The sequence below is a fragment of the Sphaeramia orbicularis genome, chromosome 12, assembly GCF_902148855.1.
Source record: "Sphaeramia orbicularis chromosome 12, fSphaOr1.1, whole genome shotgun sequence".
Lineage (NCBI taxonomy): Eukaryota > Metazoa > Chordata > Actinopteri > Kurtiformes > Apogonidae > Sphaeramia > Sphaeramia orbicularis.
The window spans coordinates 33909774-33932130 of NC_043968.1; the positions used below are offsets into that span (position 1 = coordinate 33909774).

Here is a 22357-nt window from a genome sequence, read left to right on the forward strand (position 1 = left end):
AAAAAAGGAAATGGTAAGAACAGAGGACAGGATGATAATAGGAAAGGAAATTATTGGAGCAGAAGGAAGAAATATGTTTGTTAAAAGCAGGAAGGTAAACAAATTATTAAAACCATCAAAGAAGGAGGGGAAGGAGAAGGAAGAAGGAGGAAAGAGAGATAAAAGTTATATAATGACTGTGTGAAAAGATAAACTACAGTAAAAGCAGAGAAGGAGGAGGAGAAGGACACGAAGAAGGAGAAGAAACACGGTCAGAGAAACGGCAGATGGAGCACAAAGTACAGCAATCATCAGAGAGGAGAGGTGAGGAAAGGAGAGAGGAGGGGAGGAGAGGTGAGGAGAGGAGAGGAGAGGAGAGGAGAGGAGAGGAGAGGAGAGGAGAGGAGAGGAGAGGAGAGGAGAGGAGAGGAGAGGAGAGGAGAGGAGAGAGGCTTTTGGCTGATATCACAGTTGTAGAATTTGAAGGATGGAAGATGCAGGGAGAAGTGAGGAGAGTGATGAGACACAGCTGGAGGAGGTGGAGGAGAGGAAAACAGCACCAGTTTGAGTTTTGAAGTTTTAATGTCTGATTTCAACTGTATTTTAAGACCATGTAAGAAGAACGAAAAAAAAAAAAACAAGGTGCATTGAGTTCAGGAATTAAAATTGTCTCTTCAATAAAAGACAGAAAGCTGGAGAGGTTAATGTCTGTCTTTAGTTTGGTCTCTGCAGACACAGATGGTGTGTGTGTCATACTGTTGACTCATTTCTGTGTCTTTCTCTCTCTCTCTCACTCTCTCACACACACCTTTCTTCAGTGATCACACATGCAGTCGTGACTCATGTCTAGCAGAAAAGCTTCGGTATATTTTCATGTGGTCTTGGTCAACCGTCCTTACTGGGCGAACTCTATCCGTGGGACAGTGACATGGAGGAAAACCTGTCAGTGGGTGCAGACTACAGGTTTTTGTTTGTGTGTTGCATATATGTAGTCAGGATGTGCGCTTGGTTTGGCTGCATTTGCATGTGTGCAAACGCTATAATAAGCAGCGTGTCTCCCTTTGAACGAGCCGTCCTCATTAAGGGAGGAAATTGTCTCTCCCTCTGTCATCATTTTATAAATCATTATATGAAAGGTTAATTGCAGTGACGCAGTTGTAAAACACAGAAATATTTATTTACAATTTACTTGTGTATATAGAGACACGTTTCCAGTTAGAAACCCGGAGTGGCGTCCATCTGGCTCCTGCTGAATGCAATGTTGTGCTGCGTCGGTCGGTGCTCTGTTTAAAGAGCAGTTAGCACTTCTTTCTGCTGTATTTGTGTATTGCGTTGGGAGGAATATATTTATGTATGTTAAACGCTGTGTTGTGTATTACTGTCCCGTCTGAGTGCACCGCATGCACATGTGTGTCTGTGCTGAAAGGCTGACTTAGTGTTGTTGATGTTGGGTGAGGACTGCACTGAGTGTTTGGCTGCCATGTCCACTCGCTCACCACACGCTGACGTTTCTCCTCCTTCCTCTCGCACTGAAGCGTTTTAACACGAGGACGCTCTCCAGCACCCCATCCTGGCTTTAATGGCCTCTGTTCTGTCTAATTAAAGCTGCCACTTGTAGCATTTTGAAGTATTTCAATATAATGCAGTCAAATTAAATGTGACAGCTTGGCGTAGGTACAGTAAACAAATTAAACCACAGTCAAGACGTCAGGAAGATAAACAAAATTAGATGTGATTTTTCCATCTGTCACCTTGTTATCGTGAATATTTTAGGCCTGTTTGCTCTGACAGAGGCCTCGAGTCCTCTCTACAATGGTGGCTGTTTTGGAAACTAATTATATCATAGGTTAGTACTACTGATGTTTGGTACATCTCTACTGATGCTAATACAAGAAAACTCTAAGTTCCGTGTCTTTGATACATCAAATAAAAAAAGTCATACCATTTGTAGACGACTTTAATTGTAAATGTCGATGGCGTCATTGGAAACTTTCGGTTCTTGACCAGAACTTCATGTGAGTTTCCAGCTATAGTGATCTGCACCACAGCTTGAAAATACTGTATATGTTGCTCTATCTAGTCTTTATTGAAAGTATGTTACTCTTCAAGTCAATAACAACCATGTGTCTGTGCATCATGTCCTTTTCTTATATCCATCTGTCTTTTTTCATAGCATGTCTTCTATTCCATCTCTCTCATTCTGGAACATATTGTACTCATTAAAATTTACCAACTACATGGATGTCAGCAAAATGTCTCAAATGAAAAATGTCTGTTTGCATGTCTATCTTTATGCGTCTGTCCAGAAGTAGCCTTGTAAGTAAAGGCCAGTGAGGACGTCCAACATTCAGAGGCAGTAATAACAATGGAGTCCAGCCGTTTTGCCAACAGCTACAGCGGGCAATGTTTTCTCAGGGCACTTTTCATCCTTATGGACCACGCTGTTTTTTCCCACTTGTCAAAACCCATCCAGGCCCTGAGGAACATTTCCCATCTTGCTGGTACCCAGGGGAACGCCGCACACACACAGTCCCACTGGTCTGAGGTTGGATCCAGTGAACCTGGTGCTTTTGAGCCCCTTTTAACACCATTATGAGCTTTCCTACTGTCTCGCTATAGATAAAACAGATTACAAATTGGAGTGGTCAGCTCATACCCATTTAAGAAAAAGCTGTTTGTGTGTTGCCGGCAGAGGTGGACAAAACACGAGCTGTTCTTTAAATAGGGTTGTATTTACCTCCCCTCCAAATGAGGAGTGACTGGGCAAACACACACATAGAGCCACACCTGAATGAGCTCAGTTGGCACTGGGCATATGTGTAGCTGCTGCCATTAGCCACTTTTGGCACGGCCATGTTTAGCTATGTCAGAAAGAGTTTTTATGTTGCTTTTAAGATGTTTGTCTGTGTGTGTTTGCTCATAGGTCAGTCCAAACACTCCACAAAGACAGGAAAAAATAACTGATAGAGGTTGAGTTTAAGGAAAGGCTAATGTATGGGTCTTATCGTTACCGGTTTAGGATAAGGATTCCCCTTACAGAAGCAGCAGTGTACCTGTTTTTCAGACTGTGTGCGTGCCTGCTCCTCCTGGGCGAGGACCACCTCCCTCTCTGCTGTTATCTGAACGCTTTCCCTGAGTGCCTCCTCCAACGCTTCAATGCGCTCCTCTTTCTGACGGAGGGAATCCTACGACAGAGACAGTGACACAGAGAAAAAACACATATTGTACATATTAAGGGTGGATGATTTAAACACATTCAATAGCATCAGGCAGAACAACTCCTGTGTACATGAGAATGTGCTGCATCCACTAAAGCCAATCAAAGCAAACTTATTTTTTTTCTAACATTCTAGATTAATGCAAAAGTAATACCCTGCAATTTTATTTTATTTATTTTTTTTTACCAGGTTTCAAACTTGTGTTTTTTGGCAAGAACCAGCTGTTTTCAGGACTGCAGAGTTAATGTCAAACACAAGATGAACCTGTGAACATCACAGTGTCAGGTGTGATTCCTCTATTTAGTGCCCTCCTGCTCAATGTGACTGAATCCACCTGAATTCATTATAATACTGTTTCTCACAATATATTTAACCCTCAAATACCTAAAAGCATCTACTGATCTAAAATGTTTAAGAACTTTTGAACCACTGATCCTATCAAAACAGTGAAACAGTTACTGTAAAATACAGTTTGTCAGTTTTCAGCACAATCAGGTGTCTTCTTCAGATGCATCCATGGTCTCTGTAGTGAACATGGAAACACCATTGTCTTCTATAACACTGGTTCACTAATAAAACCCATGTAGTTTGACAAATGACATTGGTTGTAGATGTAGATGAAAAAATTAAATCTACTTAAATGTTATCTGTTTTGATAAAATAACCTTTGAATTTACTGAGCTTTTATTAAATAAATGAGTAAGAGTAGTAAGTAATGAGTAGTAACTGAAATGAGTAATGAGTAGTAAGTAAATGAAATAAAGGAAAATACCTGATCTTACCTGGAAAAAAATGCAAAAGTTTATAGATAATAAATGATGATAAATCACTTGGTAATAGTTAAGTTTAGAAAGAAATTCATTTGTAAGTCATCATAAAAAATAGTTCTGGGTCTTTATAGGTTAATCTGCAGGAGTTACTGTCTCCAAACTTATGATATTTTACTATTTTCCTGGATCATCAAAAGTTTGGGGAGCTTTTTTGCATCTCCATGTGTTATTTTTAAAACTTTTTTGCTGTTTACACTATGTATATATGTTCAGTAATTGAATATATACTGACCAATGCATCTGTTGACTTAAAACATTGTACAAAACCTTCATTGATCCTACTTCTTCTAAATCTGACAGCGTGAGCTCTAAATCCCACCAGTTTCCTGTAACTGCAGTTCTCCTGTCAGACCCTGCCTAAAATGTCACCAGAGTGAAAATCTTGCATGCTCATTATTCCAGTTTGCTACTTGAGTTGGAAAATCTAAAGATCACATCTCCATCCCCACCCCTCTGTGGACTCATGGATTCAGAAGAACACGCGGTGCTTTTTTTTAATGTAAATGACTACATGAGCTTCCCACTGTTTCCCCATAAAAAGTTCTGGTTCCTCCTGCCAGGCAACTGCCTTTCCTGGTTAAATTAGAGCTGAATGAAAAACGGATGGAGATGGAGAAGGCAAGTGAGGATGAAACGTTACCGTGGTCATGAACAAGCCTCCAGAACATCCCCGACACATGTGCTGTGAATCTGAACGCTGCTCCAGATCCAACATTACTGAGTGTCTAACTATGCAGACTGAGCTGGGCTTTAATTAGATTAAACTTCTTTCTGTATTAAAATTTAATTCACGGCATAAATCATACTCAAATTCCATTTAAAGTTTTGAGTTCTGGTTAACCTTTGCAGGATGGCTTAGGTTTGACACTCACACACTAGTTATGGTTGTAACCACTGTGGTTTCATACGTCTGAGTGACTCACATAGTGATCAGCTCATCCCTTAACCACAAAGACACACATGCATAAACACAAACGGCAACTTCCAAACTCCTTAAACCAAATATCAATCATGGCTAGAGTCAGCATGCACTTATTTTCACACACGCACACATGCACGCACAGAATGGAGTGTTTTCATCTGCCTCTAATCAGAGAGGCCACTGAGGTCAGCAATTACTGGAAGAGGAGAGGGAGGAGGAAGAGGAGGATGGATGAGAAAATACTAAAAAAAAAACAAAAAAAACATGAGGCACGAGGTGAAAGAAAAGCTGCCATCTGAAGAAATGTGAGAAATATGAAGCAAACCACAGCCGTAATCATCACCCCACAATCCTCTGGTCACTTGACACCCAATCAGACAATTAGGAGATACTTTCACACCACAGGAAGCACTTTAAAATCCACAGCATTCAGTGCATAGTTCAGTGTGTGGATCCCTCGGTTCTCCTTTAATCACTTCCCTTCCTTCACCTCTCCCCTCTAGTTTTATCCATCTTTTTTCCTCTTCACCTCTCCCAGCATACATACTTCCTCTCCTCTGTCAATCATCCTCTCCAGTTACCCGCTCTCACACACTCCCCGAGTGAGAGGAGAGTCGTGTGTCTGACATTGCCTTAGGCTGCTCCCTGTCATAATTGTCACGTTACAATGAAGCATTGTTGTGATAGGAGGCAATATTCAAGGTAGGACGCAGGGAGAGAGAGGAGAGAAACTTTTCCTGCACCACTTTTTTTTTTTTTTTTTTTTTAATTTTCACCCCCTCGTTTCACCCTACCGTCATTCTTTCACTTGCTCTTTCCTCCTCATACCTTTATCTGCTGGGAGCTTTCGTTCAGATTGTCCTCTCTCTTCTTGGCCTCCTCCATCAGTTGGGCGTTCCTGCTCTTCTCCAGCTGCTCCTTGTGTTTCAGGTTGGCAACCTTCTTAGACTGGTCCTTCATCTGCCTGCAGGAAAAAAACAGCAAGACCAAGCTTTACATACTGCATTGTATCTCTTAAGACTTTGACACTAATAACATTTACATAAATAAAAACAGAGCAAATGTGGTTTGGACTCCTTTCTTTATTTACAAGAAATTACCACTTTTTTGGCCGTTTATAAACTATCCATTAAAATTTGCTCCTCTTAGCCACTCAAGGAACAAGGAAGAGAGAGGTGGTTGAGCTTATTTTATTTGTTGTTTAACTCACAAAGACCCTAACAGCCACCAACGAACAAAACCATCAACTAATCTAAACTGTTTAATACCTGTTGATCCACTAATCCTACTAATACATGTAAATAATTGATGTAAAATGCAGTTTGTCATCTTTTCATGGTCATCAGATATGACCCATTTGGACATTCAGAGGCTCCGTAGTTACTGTAGAAACACTGTCATCTTCTATAACATATGCTCACCAGTAAAACCCATGGAGTTGGATCAATGACAGTGGATGGAAACACTTGGTTTATGTTCAGTTAATGATATATGTTGCTGAAAAAGTCAATTTTTCTTCAGTTTTCTCTGTTTTTGATAAAATAACCGTCAACTTTAACCTAAGCTTTTATGAACATCTACATGATCAATAAATTAAATACTGGAAAATATCTGTTGTTCTCTGAAAAAATGCAAAATACAGACGATAATGACATAATAAATTATGATAAATCACTAAAGAAAAGTTAAATATAGAGAAAAAAATATTTTGGAACAGCCATAAAAGTGGCACTGGGTCTTCATGGGTTAATTTATTTTAGCTATTGTTATTTTCACATGTTTATGTCCTAAATCAAAAATAAGTACATCCACACTCTTGCTCAACTAAGGGGAGGTTTTTAACAAATACAACTGAAGTGTTTGCTTCATCCCGCCCTGCTGTGGTCGAGATATTTAGCTCCTTTGAAAACAATATATAGCAGGTCCTGATTCACAAACCTAATGTTGAGTGACAAAACAAATTGGCCTGGCACGTGTGAAAAACTGTAGGTGGTAACTTGAACTAAAGTAGAAAGTGCTGTGAGTGTGTCATACTCACAAGACAGAAAGAGGATGAATGTAAGTCTGAGCTACCTAACAGCTGATTACATGCTGCGCTTGGTCGTGATATCATTGACTCAAAAGATGAAGCACCATTTAAATAAATAGTTCAGATCCTTCCATTGGATAATTACTGCAGTGATTTAATATGTTTCAGCTGCAACAAGTTCCTAAATACTTTAACTGATGCAGTGAGTAGTTTCTCATTTCTTAAACAAGCATCAGTTTGATAGAGTGAATGCAGTGAATCACTGGCTTCATCCAACTTGTGAGCTTGAGAGCGTCAAGGAACATGAGACATCATTTTCACACGAGTCCAGATCTGAACCCCATTGAGAATCTTTGGAGTGTGAAGGAAGAGACACGACACAGTGGTCTGACTCAAGATCTTAGTGAAAAAATGAATGCAACTCTGGAAATAAATAGATGATTTCCATTTATTGTGACATCGTATGAGCACTGTAATCGCTTTTCCATTGACCCTTAAATTGCACGAATATAACTTGCACATAAATTGCACATAAATTTACCTAACGGAAAAACTACAATTTTGCCAAAAGTCAGATTTGTCAGTTAAAAGTTTTTCCGCTGGCAAGAGGTGGTTTTTTCCGCAACTAGAGTCACGTGAATAAAAAAACGGATGTTGATGGACGTTACAACAAGCGAAGAAGAAGAGTTTTAAAAGAAACATGGCGTGGTATGTGAGGACACACCAGGAAACAAATCATTTTTTAATTTAGTACAGGACAGAGGGGTAATAATGACTATATCTGTGAATCAATATGATATTTATGTTTGTCATCATGTTTATGGAATGACTTCCCAAGTCATCTCATGATAATAAATAAACAAGTCATCACATTTGTAATTTAATGGAAAAACCGACATTACATTACCGACATTACTTCTGTTTTTTCGACATTTAGTAAATATCTGTAATGTTTTGCGCAGACGTCCAATGGAAAAGCAATTTGTGTGACATTAACAATGCCGCAGCAAATGGATGCTGTAATCAAAGGTAAAGGCAATTTAGTGAAATATGTTGGGGGGGGGGGGGGGGGGGGGGGGGCTGTTACCATTCCATGGTTCATTATGCAATGTCTACTGGCGTCTGTTGATGACTCATTCTTAATTAGAATAGTTTTGCTCAAAACTTGTGGAAATAGAGACAAGATTGATAGTATCAAGGTTTCAAGAATGCTAAACCGAACCCATGAAAAAAACTGTCAGTTTAGAGGAAAAAGCCTAAAAGTGTCAAAGACCATCAGACACAACAGAGATATAAATAGAGAGGATTGTGTTTTAATTGAGTCTCATCCAGACACTAGGCTCAGAACTGTGACTGGCTGAAGAAGCTTCTCACAGACCTTTCAAATAACACGTTTGTGTCTGAGAAACAGCTAAACTCCTTGGACCTGACATGACTGAGGGGCGGTTTTCATCAAACATGAGCTCGTAAAGCCCTGATAAGTACTTTAATTCTGTCTTTAACTGCAGACTGTTCCATATCACCCCCCTCTGTCTGCAAACAAACAGTCACAATTAAAATGAACACACCAGCATTTACAGTTGACCTCTTCCATAGGATATAAACTTGAACTCTCTCCCACCAAAAATATTTAGGAAATGCTGCCTGTTAATGTCAGTAAATTATACCACAGGACATTCTGTGCAATATAATGCAGGAATAAAATCCTCTAGGGCCACATATAACGCAAAGTGAATGAATTAAACAAGAAGCTATGAATCAATATGTGAATGATATTTGAGATATCTCTTCGTTGGGAAGTACGAGGGTCTTTTCATGAGGAGATTACTGTGTGTCGGGAATCTGAGCCTAAATAATCATCTGGGGAATGAAGAGAGAGAGGACAACTGTAAAAGAAAGAGAAAGAGACGAAAGACAGAGACATTGCTCATAGGATCAGTGGGGTGGGAGTTGGAGAAAGTGCTTATTTCCCGTTAAAGCTGTCTGGAGGGCACTGTGACTCTGTCATAGACCTATCGGCTATCACACCAGCTTGACTTGATCAGAACCAACCACACACCCACGCACTCAGATCTGGAGGAAGATTAACCAAAATTTATGCCCGGAAGATTTAACGTCTTAAGCTGAATCACGGCACAGAAAGACCATAACATAAACTCAAAGGGTGAATGTGTAGACGCACATGTGGACACATGCACCTTTAAATAATTTAGCACAATCCAACGAGGACACTTCTGAGACAAAACCACTGACTAAGACACTGGAGTTCAGATAGAAGTCATTCCTTTGTGTCTTCCATACACGTTTTGTATGTTTGCATTTTTTAAAAGTCAGCAATGTAAGTCTGCCTGAACTGTCCAAATGTTTATGTATGTGTGTGTGATCCTGTTATTATAACTTCTTACAAGCTGGTAGACAAATCCATTTTCTTCAGTTTCATTGCTACAGCTGCCAGTAAAAGAGCTGACCTCCAGTGATGGGAATCCACAGCAAACTCTGTCTCACACTAGCAGCAGACTGATCCCTCAAAAGAAATCAGTTTTACAAGCCATAGACAGCCTATTTGGTTCCATAAGGTATAAACAGACTTCAATCATCACATAACCTTTGACTGTGGTTCATAAAACTTTAAGCTTAACTGCATGCATTTGTATTCCTGCAGTCTAACTGTACTGTTACACACATTTCATTTATCCTTCTTTACTTCTCTTGTGGAATCTAGCGCATGATTTCAATTTGTTTACGCATTAAGTAAAATATATAGCTGTCAAGACTCCTCAGGACATCCTCTGTGTTTCATCTTTACTGTCTCTCACAGCCAAAAAGTACCTGCTGAAGTAACTCAAAAATAATAGGAGTAATCAATCAAATGGCGTTTACATCAGTGTCACTGCCAGAAAACTTGAGAAATGATATTGGCAGAAGATGGTAACATAAAATCCTCTATGTATTTGCTAAAAGGTCCAGGGGGCCCAATTCCAGACCTTCCAAAGAAATTTGGGAAGCTGGAAGAAAATCTGAAATGCAACGACCGAGCCAAAGCAGCGCTGTAGCACCTGGCCATTCACAACCCACAGAATACAAACCAGTGAGTGAAACTACAGTATGTACGTGCTCATTATTTGTGATTTTTATGTCTTTGCTTTGTGTGGACTACAAGTGAACTGCATTGTATCTTAATTACTGTAATGTTTACCAGGAAAGTGGGTGAGGTAAGTGTAGCGTCAGATACATAATGTTGGGTTTTGTTTCCTTTGTTTGGTCTTGATTTCAGTTTGCACCCTGACTGTGGGATACAGTTATAGGAATATTTGGGATCAATTTGGTGCTACACGCCCTGTGTGTGTGTAACAGGTCATAAACAGGCAGGAATGTTCCTATTGGAGGATTTCCAGGAAGCTCCAACCATCTGGTTCGCTCTCTGAGGTTTCCCCCCTTCATGCTACATTTACTGCATGTATGTGAGAGTGTGTGTATGAAATAGGCTTTTAGTGCGCAGTGTTTCCTATTGACTCAACACTCAGTCCTCACTTAGACTCTCTCTTTGTTTGGCTCAAACTTCTGGTTTGCTGGCATCACTTTCTAACGTGTAAATCACTAGCATCACTATCACAAATTTGCATCAAACCACAGCGAAATCTGCCTCCCTCTTTCTTTTTCATGGAATTTTCTTCAACGCGACTACCAGTACTCTTCCTGTGCACTCATTTGCAACTTTTCATTTAATGCGTTGTAATAACACGCATTAAAAGAAATCATTTATTTGCATCAAGCACATCTACAGGACCTGCTGTACTTCTCTATGGTCCTCTTTCCTCTCAGTCTCCTCCCAACTCACTGCCTCTCCAAAGGCAACATTGCTCTTTCCTTTGGATAAAATATTTTCATCAGACCATGGACCATTTCTCCTCTCCCTTCCTCTCACTCTCTTGTCACTTCCATCTCCAGTGCTTTCTTTTCCCTCTGACTCCTCTCTTGCACTTCTCCTCAAACATTAAACCACAGATCAGAGGCGACTGCAACAGCAATCAAATCATCACAGCATTATTAAGAGTTCCTCTGCATGTGGGTTGAATTTATCATGAATTTAGTCATTAGCGGTGGCAAGTTGTTTTTTTATTAGCTGGTGTAATAGCAAGTGGATAATATGAAGACATCTGTGTATATAGTATCATACAGAATTTATCTACTGATTTAAGGTTAAAAAAGGCTTGTTCCTAAGAGTACTGTCACAAACACCACAACTGAAAACACATCCCTCTAAAAACTTCTCAAAATGTCATTACTCAAGAGAGAAAACAGAAAAACAACTTTTTCAAGCAATGAGTTGTGGGTTCACACATGCAATCACTTAGTGGTGATAAACTGAGAAAATAGTTGACACAAGTGCTTTAAATCAATGAAAAAAAACAGACGCTATTTCTGTATGGGATAATTGCTCCTTCTTGGATTAAAATGTAAAAAACCCCCAGACATATCAAATGTATGATATGCATTATGCATAAAAGTGGATTTGACTTTATTTCAGCGAGTTCTTTAAACTTGAAATACTCTTTATTGTACAAAATTTGCACTATACACCGAATGTTATGTTCATCCACCTTAAGTTCCTGAAAGTTGCAGTAATTTAGAGAAGAAAAAAACCCACTCTAGTTCATATATCCATCACCATCATTAATTAAATGCTGAAACACATGCAGACGTTGCCTGGTGAACTCGATGGCTCCGCTCAGCTGTGGCTTAGTGCCATTTGAAGTTGTTTTAATATGTAAAATATTTCCTTCACTCTAACTCTGAAACAACTACTGCAAACCGCTGGAGGAGGTGGAATCACAGGAGAGTTCACTTTACCCACAACGCAGTAAACACAACATAGAAATGTGCAGTGAAACCGCATCTGCACACACACACAGAGTACACATTTATACACTGACACATACACACTCGGAATAAATGAATACGGATGTACAAATTTAGCAAGCTTGTGCTGATAGTGGGACACGCGTATGATGCCATGAAACGCCCTAAACACAACCTGCTTTGTATTAGATCAAGTCTCAGTCAGACCACACACAAATATTTAAAACACACACATGGTGCATGCAACTGCATATGATACAAAACAGCATGACTGTACGTCCCAAGGTTCACACAGAAACACACACATATGTAAACAGAGGGGCACATACTCTAAAATATCTTATGAACTGACTTAAATACACAATAATATGCTTGTTGACAGTATTTCACAGAATAGCCTTCATTACAACATTAAGAAAATATAAATAAATAAATAAAGACCTCTGCTGGCAAAGAGCAGTAAAAATCAAAAAAACACCAACACTCACAATCTCATAAACTTTACTGAACCTCAAACTCCATAAAATAAAAACTTTTTAACCTCCCTCATTAGCATGCTGCTGATATTCAGGGACCCACATTAAGGTAATATTAATATTACATTTGGAGTCCTGTATAAATATTTGATCAGAAATGCTCGGGGGCCTCGTGTGTTTACTGCACATAGTTCACCCAGCATTAACATCAAGGATTTCCTTTTTACCATTTGGAATTTAGTATTTCCTCTGAAAATACAGGAAATACTGGTTTGGTTAATTAAGCCAAATAAAACCACAAAACAGAAAAAAATAAAAAGCATAATGCTTTAATCTTTAATTGCTATGAAAGAAAAATGTACTGTAAAAGGAAGGTTTTTTTTTCGATGGATATAAAAAAAAAAAATTGGTATTTTGTGATTTGTTGGAAACTGTAGAAAATCCCCCAAGTGGTAGAGTGAGTTTGTGAAGTAAATAAGACGGTAAGACCACTAAGTCCCGTATATATATCAGTCACAGTGTGGATAATGGGAATTTAGTTGTAAAAATGCTGTGATACAACAGCAGGCACTATGATAGTTCTTTTTCAGTTGTATCAGTCCTTGATTCATGAGAAAATATTTAGATTTACTCTTCAGTACTTGCAACTAAACCGTAAGTGTTTGAATAACATGTTGCTCATGAAGTTGGAATAAAATATTTTTATCTCTTCTCATGAAATGATTGATGATGTGATTTACTCTTGATAGATAAAGAGTAACTGTAATCATTGCACCAGGTCAAAGGTCATTACTGATGTGCATCTATGGGAATCAAAAGAGGAATGTGTCTGAAAACAAATTATTCCAACTTTATGGGCAACAGTGTAGTGGTAGTAATAGTGCCAGCACATGACAAAGCAGTGAATGAATCAAATTATGTCCTGACTGTAGGCAGTGATAATGGTGAATTTCTTCATTGAAATTTTTATTATTTTCTTAAAAACTGTGAGTGTACAGGTATGTTATTTAAATGTTTCACTGCTGTGTTGTCACATAAAGTCGCAAATTCCTTCTAGTATGAATATTTGAGTCAGGAGGAAAGAGAGGAAATAATGTGTCTGACTCAATTACGGTGCATGTGTGCGTATGTATGTATGTATGTATGTATGTATGTATGTATGTATGTATGTGTCTGTATGTATTTATGTATGTATGTACATATGTTTATGTGTATGTATGTATGTTTGTGTGTATGTATGTATGCATATACAGTATGTGTGTATGTATGTATGTTATGTTTGTATGTATGGGTGTATGTATGTGTGGGTATGTATATATGTATGTATATGTTTGTATGTATGTATGTATGTATGTATGTATATGTATGTATGCATGCATGTATGTATGTATGTTATGTTTGTATGTATGTATGTATGCAATTATGTATGTATGTATGTATGTATGTTATGTTTGTATGTATGTATGTATATATGTATGTATGTATGTGTGTATGTATGTATGTTATGTTTGTATGTATGTATGTACATGTATGTATATGTATGTATGTTATGTTTGTATGTATGTATGTATGTATGTATTGTGTGTGTGTATGTATGTATGTATGTATGTTATGTTTGTATGTATGTATGTATGTATGTATGTCTGTCTGTCTGTCTGTCTGTCTGTCTGTATGTATGTATGTATGTATGTATGTATGTATGTATGTATGTAAGTGTGTATGTATGTGGCTGTCTGTTGACACCCATTACCTGACAAATCTTTGCACCATCTCGATCAACGGGATCTCCGAGGAATCACATACAAACACACATGTATGCACATACACATAAAGAAACAATGCGATTCCTTTTTAAGCTGCAGAAGCCTTGATGTCAGACATTTGGCAAAGGATGAGGAGATCCTTAGCTCAAGATCAAAACAACAAGAAAAAAAGAAAAAAAGAGATGAGAAAAAGGGGAAAAAAAGGCAAAAAGGACAGAAGAAGAAAACGCAGTCTTCTGTCTTCTACCAGACGGCGATGCAACACTAACTTTTCTTTTGTTTTTTTTCCCCCCTCTAGAGTTGAATCACAAAACAGCAGCACAACAGCGATGAAAAAGCTGACAAGACAGCAGGGGGAACAGTGGCTCTAGAAGTTAAAAAGGAACGAAAGAGCAAAGAAGGAGCTGGCACTCGGGAGACCTTTTCATCAGAGCAGAGTGTACAAAATCCTCAGACCACCAGATTTATGCAGGAAACAGAAGGAAAAAGTGGTTATTATGTGGTTGCTCACAATGTGTAGGTCAGAGAAATTTCAAAATGACTTTGATACGTCTGTCAAAAAAGGCCGAATTCAGACTGGGGTTTTGCATACTGAAATCTCATTACAGCGTCACCTCCTGAGCACAGATAGAGAAAGTCAAAAAAGAAGCTGGAAAATGGACAACATACTCAAATCAGCGTGATTTAAATGTCTAATTATGGAGTTCATGACAATTTTTGGACGTAAACATAGTCACAAATCAGAAAGCTAATCCTGTTGAACAGCTGAAGCACTGCATGAAGGTTCACCACAATATGAATTCAATACAGTCATCTTTATCACATAAAAGTTCAGCCTGGAATAAAAGACAAAAAAAAAAAAAAACCCTCAAAGGTATAAAGTCATCTGTGCAAAAGTTCACAGACGTCCAAGTCAATAATGGTGATTCATTTCTTTAAGGTTTCTCTTGTTTTGCATAATAACTCCAATTTAAAAACATTAATCTTAGAGCTGGTGTTAAAGTTCAACTGCTGATATCATGACAAGACGGGCAGAGTGTTATTATGGAGAGCGCAAAGAAGACACGATGTTTCCTCTTCAAAGAGGTAACGATGTGACAGAAAGAGCAGAGTGAAAGTCAAGGTGTCTCCTTCAAAGACAGACAGACAGACATGATGAGAATGATGAAAAACACAGCCGAGAGATGAGAGAGTGTCCCGACGCAAGGACAAGAAGTATGACAATGAAGGAGAGCATGATGAGAGAGACAGACAGTGAAGGAAGAAGAAGAAAAATAGGCATGCAGTACTAACCTTGAGGCAAGACTGGGTAGAGCGGGAGACAGCGTTGCATTGTACAGATAAAAGAAAGACAGAGAAGGAGAAGGAAAGGTGAGAGATAAGACAGGAGTTGAGTGCTAGGTTAGCCAGCTTGATCAGTCTTTAAAGAGTTTCAACAGGAAAGACATGAGAGACAGGAGAGACATAATTAATCGTGTACTACAGAACAGGGAGACAGGCATGACTGAGCAAACAGCCAGGCAGGCAGACAGACAGACATGAAGACACAGACAAGTTAAGTGCATGTTTGTTTTAGTACTGTGTTACAGGTTAACAGAGGCCTGCACACCTGACCTACACACATGTAAGCACACACAGATACGACTACACTCACAAACCACACAAAGTGAACAAAACAGCCAATCAGTGCATGAGTTCAGACCGTTTAACGTTTACTTCACAGCCCATGGGAATGCAGAGAATTCTCCACCTATATGACATATGGCATGCAATCATTAAGATATGACACTGGCAGAAAATCCACTTCCTAATTTTCTTGGCCCCGACATTATTCCACACAATCACTCCTCGTGGTTGTTGAACTGGCAAAGCCTAAACTCCAGGGTGAGTTTATGCCTGGAAACCCGCGCTAATGACCGACTGCCAGAGACAAATTGTCCATTACAGAACAATATAACACGCAATAAACTTCTCTTATTTCCCATTACTCAGGTTTATACTCCACATCTCTCCAAAACCTTTCTTTTCTTCCATTTTTTGCCTCTCTTCCTGTTTCTTTTTCTGTTCCCTTCTCCCCATCATATAGTCATTTTTCTCTCTATGTGTATTATTTCTTTTCTTACTTGCTGTATTTCTACTCCTGCCTCTCCTTGCTTTCCACTCTTCCATCCAAATCCTTTATTTTGGCCATCAGGGCAGATTTTCAGCTCCATTTCCCCTCGGTGTGAAGTCACTCAGTCTGCTCCAATCACTGTCCTAGTTACTGAAATAAATAACGCTGTAGCATTGCAGCTGGATTTACAGTACAGAAAAAAGAAGAGGCTTGATTTTTACCCTTGTTTAACCCACAGCTGATCTTTTCATTAGTTACGTTCCCGCTGCTCAGTCGTAGCCCAGGGTTAGCCTTGGTGCCAAGCAAAGAGTTGGCCACAGGCGAATGTATCCTCCTCTGATCCTGTATCTGTTAGCTTGGGGCTAAGTCTTATTATTCACAGCAGGGTTAAGTAGCCCTGGGACAAACTCAGCACAAGGAGTGTTCATCATGTCAAAGGGTCAGTGCAAAAGAAATCCCCCTCACTACCTCTTACAAGGATGTTTTACCCCTTATTAACCCAGTGAAGGCCTGCCTAACCACCTGCTTAACAACTAGACCTTTACAAGTATGGACACTTTTAAGTGCAACCTGTACTGTAGAAGTCAGGGTAACATGAGTCTACCGTACTTTGACAGTTGTTTTTGAAGCAGGAAAAACCACAAACACACAAGGGGAAAAGACAGATCACAAAAATCTGCTGTTTTCACGGCTGTGTTTCATGATGTTGACATTTAACCACAGCATTAATTTAGGCAGGGATACATTTCATCATCATACATTTAACAGCTAAATAAAAGTCTTAAATGTGCCGATGTAAAAAGTATTATATATCCTTGCCCCCTTTGAAAAAACAGTGACTTCATGGTGATGAGTGTATGTGCTGATGTTTAAAAGGAAATATAAATTTCCTCATAAATGTGTACTTTGTTTTATTATTATATGATACTGTTCCTAAACACAACACTTCACTAAATTAAGTACCTTATTGACGACCATCCACAAAGTTAAGATATTAAATATCATCTGCACAGATGCCTTTATTTCATCATAATCCACAAGGAAACCAGACATCTTTAAAAACATATGATGTAAGAACTTTAAAAATCCCACATGTACAACCATCTGCAATTTTAAGTGGTTATAAAGTTACCTTACAATATTATCCTTAAACCTTGTGCCGCTGTAAATCTGCATCTGTGGCTACTGGCAGACGAGATAACAACACACACACAGTTTAAAACCCACCAGTTTGAAGTCAGCAGGTGCTGAATTATTAATAGTCTAGTATTTCTGCTGGCCAGATGGAGACACAGTGAGGAAATACTGAATCTCCCTAAAATCATTAACAACCATTAGTCATAGAGTCAAACTGCTAAACACACAGACAGACAGACAGAAAAGAGGAGTTTAGAGTGGGAGTGAGTACAGAGGGAGAAACTAGAGGAAAAGATGAAAGACAAAGAAAGACAGAGAGGATATGATACTCAACGACTGGTTCGAGACAAGTCTGACCTACATAACCCTAGAATTACTACTTCACTCCTACTATAAATGCTTCCTCCATCCAAAACAACATTTCATACACTTCAAAAGAAGTCATTTAACTACTGGGCATAAGACAAAGACCCGTGACCCTATTTTAGCAGGACTTATTTTATAAAGAGGTGCCGTTAGCTCATAAATTTCCAATTATCTGCAGCCCTCTTTATGCACACAGAGATATGATAAGACAGACAGGCAGAACAAAACATAGGCAGCTAGAAACACAGATCTAGGAAACGGCACGACACAGAGGCATGCAGGCAGGCAGGTAGAGGCTGCAGGCAGACAGACAGAAGACAGAGTAGATTAAGACTAGCTGTTGAGGTAGATATATGGCATCTAGGCAGACACAAAGAGATAGACAGGCTGATCCACAATTCAGACAGACAGATAGAAAAGTAGTAAAATATAGTCAAATCATTCTTGTTATTGTAAAGAAAATACAAAAAAAAGGTCCAGACTCCTAAGAAAAGAAAAAAAAGAACTGTGTTAAAGTCTGGGAGCCAAGCATCCTCGGCTGAAAGTAAAACAAAAGTGAAGCGTGAAAACAGAGCCACTAAATGAAAGAGTTGCATCATTGACAGGAACAGGGGCTCAAAGAGTTTCGGGCTGTACAGCAGAGAGTCTGGTGCCAAACTGTGCCCTCATTTTACAAACTTTTGGGAGCAGTTTTGCCTGTCACAAAAGACGACAAAGAGCTTCTGCTGATGTACACAGATGTGTAAGAGTACCACTCGCTCCCATTACTGCACTAACCAATGCTGCAACTCACTGACAGTGATTATTAGTGAACATACTCAGCTCTGTCCCATGTGGAAAAAGCTCGCAAACAGGAGACATTTCTTATGTCAGGCCTCTTTTATTTGCCATCCATTTCAAATTACACTTAAAAATGTATTAAAAGTAAAGAACTGCATTTCAGAGAATAATTTATGGTTGGAGGAAATGCTCATGTAAACATCTAATATTTTGTAGACCTTAAACTAAAGGTGAATCTTACGATGAATTACTGTTTAATGTATATATTTTGGATGCACAGAGCTTTACAATTTGAGCTCATGAAGCAGTTACAGCTTCATTTTCTGTTGGAGACAGCGATAATATTCAAAGTAAAATAAATTTTTTAAAGCATAAAGCCGTGTTTAATTTTAATATATCTTTTCCACATGGGAGGGATTTCTTTCACAGTGCTTTCATATCCCTTCCTCCGACAAGCAAAGTGAGTTTTGTCGTGCAGCTGTCAGACAACTGAGTGGACCGACAGCGCCACCAGCCACTCACGTGCCCAGGTAGTCCCACACCAGCCCCCCCATTGGCTGCTGAGAAGCAGCGGAGGGTGGGGCCTGTTTTCGCGACTGCTGAGAACCCCAAAGATGAGAAGGATTTCTGGGATGTGATGAAGAGTTCACACACACAAAAAAAAAACAAAAACAAAAAAAACACACCCGCACAGATGCAGAGTCCCATGAATGTATACGTATTTATGGATACGTACACATGTGATTTAGGAATTATGACAAAAATAAGAATAGATGATGATTGGCAGAAGATGGATTTAAAAAAAGAAGAAAAGGGGAAGGAAGAGAGAAGTGGAAGGATAAGAAAAAGGAAAGCTGATTGATTAATAATGTTGGAAAGATCACCATTGTTCTCCAAACACAGTAGCTTGGATCTGAATGGAAGATGGACAACAAAGTGGAGTCTAATCTTATACTACATGATCATCTGCACAAGAAAAGGTTGTTTTGTATTAATCAGGAAAGTACAAGGTTATGCATTACTGTTTTATTTCTCACCATAGAGGGACAATTTTCTCTTTTAACTCTCCACTGTTTCATTATACTTTCATGAAATCTTCCACTCTCACCTCTCCAGCTCGTGGATCTTTTTCTCCTTGTCGTTCTTTTCATTCTCCATCTCCCTCAGGATGTCCAGGAGTCGTTCCACCTCTGATTGGGCTTTCCCAGCATCCTCTTTGTGCTGGGTCACTTCCTGCTCCAGGCAGGAGATGCGTTCAGAGAGTTCAGCGCTGGCCTGGGATTCGACGGCTGCACTCTGAGCCTGGAACAGAAATTAATTATTAAAAATAAACCAAGACTTAGATTTCAAATTGAGCTGAACAGTATTTGATGAAACCAATAAGTCAAAGTTAAACACATTTGCCAACAACAACACATGTGTTGAGGATGTTTTAGGTGGTTTTTGTGAATTTAACGCTTCATTTTTTTAGTTTATATACAGTCTATAATTACTCATTGTTTAGTAAATGACATTGGCGAATATGAAGCACTAATGGTCACAAATTTTTTTTTGTGTTGAGCACCCTTAATCTAACTGTAAAAATAGCGATGACCTATAAGAACTTTGCTATTATTAATACATTTTCCCTTGGGAATTAACAAAGTGTATCTGCATCTGTGTGATCTATTGTTGATTTAAAAATGATCCGCATTTACATCGGCATAAAACAATACAGTAAAAACTGTTCTGAGGACGCTCTACTGCTCTGCTCAGCTAACCATAAGATGTAAAAAAAAATGAAGAAATAAAATAAAACAAAGAATAAAAATACAAGTTATAACCATCTTAGAGGTTAGAACAGCTGTGTGTGTTTCCCAGAAGCAAATGTTGCTCTTGGGAAAGATCGACTCTGTGTGTGTATGTGCACACGCCTTGGTCCCACAATACATAAACCTTATTAGTTTTGGAAGCGCAAAACAGTCTTTGCAGGTCTTTATGTGGAGAGGAAATGTTTGGACGTCTGAGAATATTATAGGACGATCTGGCTGTAGGGAAAGAGGGAGGGAAAGACAAAGACGAATTAAAAAATAAAAAATAAAAAAAAATTACACATCACAAATAACGTCACATGCAAAATGTCAATCAATTTGTGCACGCAGACTCACAATTTCACTTAATTTCCATCCACAGTAACAGAAAGGGACTTAAAAATAAACTCCCTCTGTCACATATTCACACTCACACACACAGACCCTACATACACATTAAGGGTGTGGTGGTGGTGCTGTCTTCTCCACTCTGTGAAAATGACTGTAAGGCTGTCAGCAAGCCGTCACACACACACCATTTTATGGGCTGCTGTGTGGGAGAGAATATGTGATATGCAAACAGACACACATTTTCATAGAGGCACACATATACACACACAGCTTGTCGCTGCTTGGAAAACAGTTAAGGAAAAACAGTGAAGGGGAGAAAGAGGCGAGAGTTTAAACTATATGTATTTTCTGCAACTCTGGGATCATATTGTTGTTTTACTGGCTAAATACTCTCTATGCGTCTTGACCATTATTAAGCAAAAAATAGTGATGCTACTCCCTAGCTTTCTCATTTACAGCCAGATTGAGATATGTATTAAAAGTCTTTCTACTCAAAAACTAATATATTATCTTCACTGCAATCTTTGACTTTCACAAAGCAGAACAACGTCTGTGCAGAAGGTTTATCCACCTTCCTCTGCTCAAAGAAGGGTATTTCTATGGGCTCACAAAAAATCTGGAAGATTTGTGACTGATCGAAAAATTTAGAGTCAATAGCAATCTAGTCAGCAACTTCTGAATGTTTGATGTTGAGTCTTAAAGCCAACAGTGTTTGAAGACTGAAAATGCACTTTTATAGAAGACGGAAACACCAGAAGTAACAAAGTACAAATATGATGTTAGTTTAATTTAAGACCAGTTTTCAGGTGTGGGCTTTACTTGAGACATTTTACTTTTACTCCATATACAGTTGTGGAAAAAATTATTAGACCACCCTTGTTTTCTTCAGTTTCTTGTTCATTTTAATGCCTGGTACAACTAAAAGTACATTTGTTTGGATAAATATAATGATAACAACAAAAAATAGTTCATAAGAGCTTAATTTCAGAGCTGATATCTAGCCATTTTCCATGTTTTCTTGATAATAACCAAAATCACTTCAGTTCTTACATCAGTAGCTATGGCATTGTACTGACAAAAACAGTGCTTTTAGACATTCCATGTTTTCTTTTCTGTCTGTTTTAGTCACATGATACACACAGGAGTTAGTACTTGATTGCATAACCATTGTTTTTGATGACTTTTGATGGCCTAATAATTTTTTCTGCGACTGTATTTTAACACAAAATTCTGTACTTTCTACTCCAAAGGTTTTCAAGACTAATTACTTTGTTTTTAATGCATTTGAGGGGATTATTTATTACTTCTATTTTGCATCACAACATCAAGACAGATGTGAACCTTAAGGGATGGGAAAAAAATTGTATAGCAATGTTGACCCCTTGGAGTAAAGAGTGTGCATCACCCATGGCAACTGTAAAGATGCACAAGATGTAACAAGACAGGAGGGATATTAGTCAGTCTGGATCAGCGACAGATTGGAGGTTTGGGTTAGCTGTTAACTAATGCGCACTGCATTAAATGAAACACTGTATAACCACAAAATCTAAAAAAAAAAAAAAAAAAAAAAAAGTATTTCATACCCAGAATATTAATTAAATGTATTAAAAACATTAAGTGGAATGCACCACCATATAACCAACTATATAAAGATACATTATTCATTAACTAATTATATTATTTATTACATTTTAATTAGAATAACTAATTTTAAAGATTGTTAATTACAATATTGTTTCTTAA

The 22357-nt window shown here is 38.5% G+C and overlaps 1 protein-coding gene across 16 annotated transcripts in view; it reads right to left on the minus strand.

Annotated features, from left to right (window-relative positions):
- The window catches only part of LOC115429445 (ELKS/Rab6-interacting/CAST family member 1-like), a 153496-nt gene that overhangs the window by 67553 nt on the left and 63586 nt on the right, over positions 1-22357 (minus strand). For 8 of the 16 annotated variants that reach the window (XR_003936785.1, XR_003936784.1, XM_030148867.1 and 5 more), the window contains 5 exons: positions 19582-19775; positions 18996-19100; positions 15371-15382; positions 5778-5913; positions 3033-3164 (listed from right to left, as the gene is read on the minus strand). Coding sequence is in view for 13 of the 16 variants with exons in the window: in XM_030148867.1 (XP_030004727.1) it covers positions 3033-3164; positions 5778-5913; positions 15371-15382; positions 18996-19100; positions 19582-19775 (579 nt within the window). In the remaining 3 variants the exon portion in view is untranslated. The remainder of the gene's footprint in view (positions 1-3032; positions 3165-5777; positions 5914-15370; positions 15383-18995; positions 19101-19581; positions 19776-22357) is intronic. The other 8 variants (XR_003936786.1, XM_030148877.1, XM_030148876.1 and 5 more) reach the window with 2 other exon arrangements.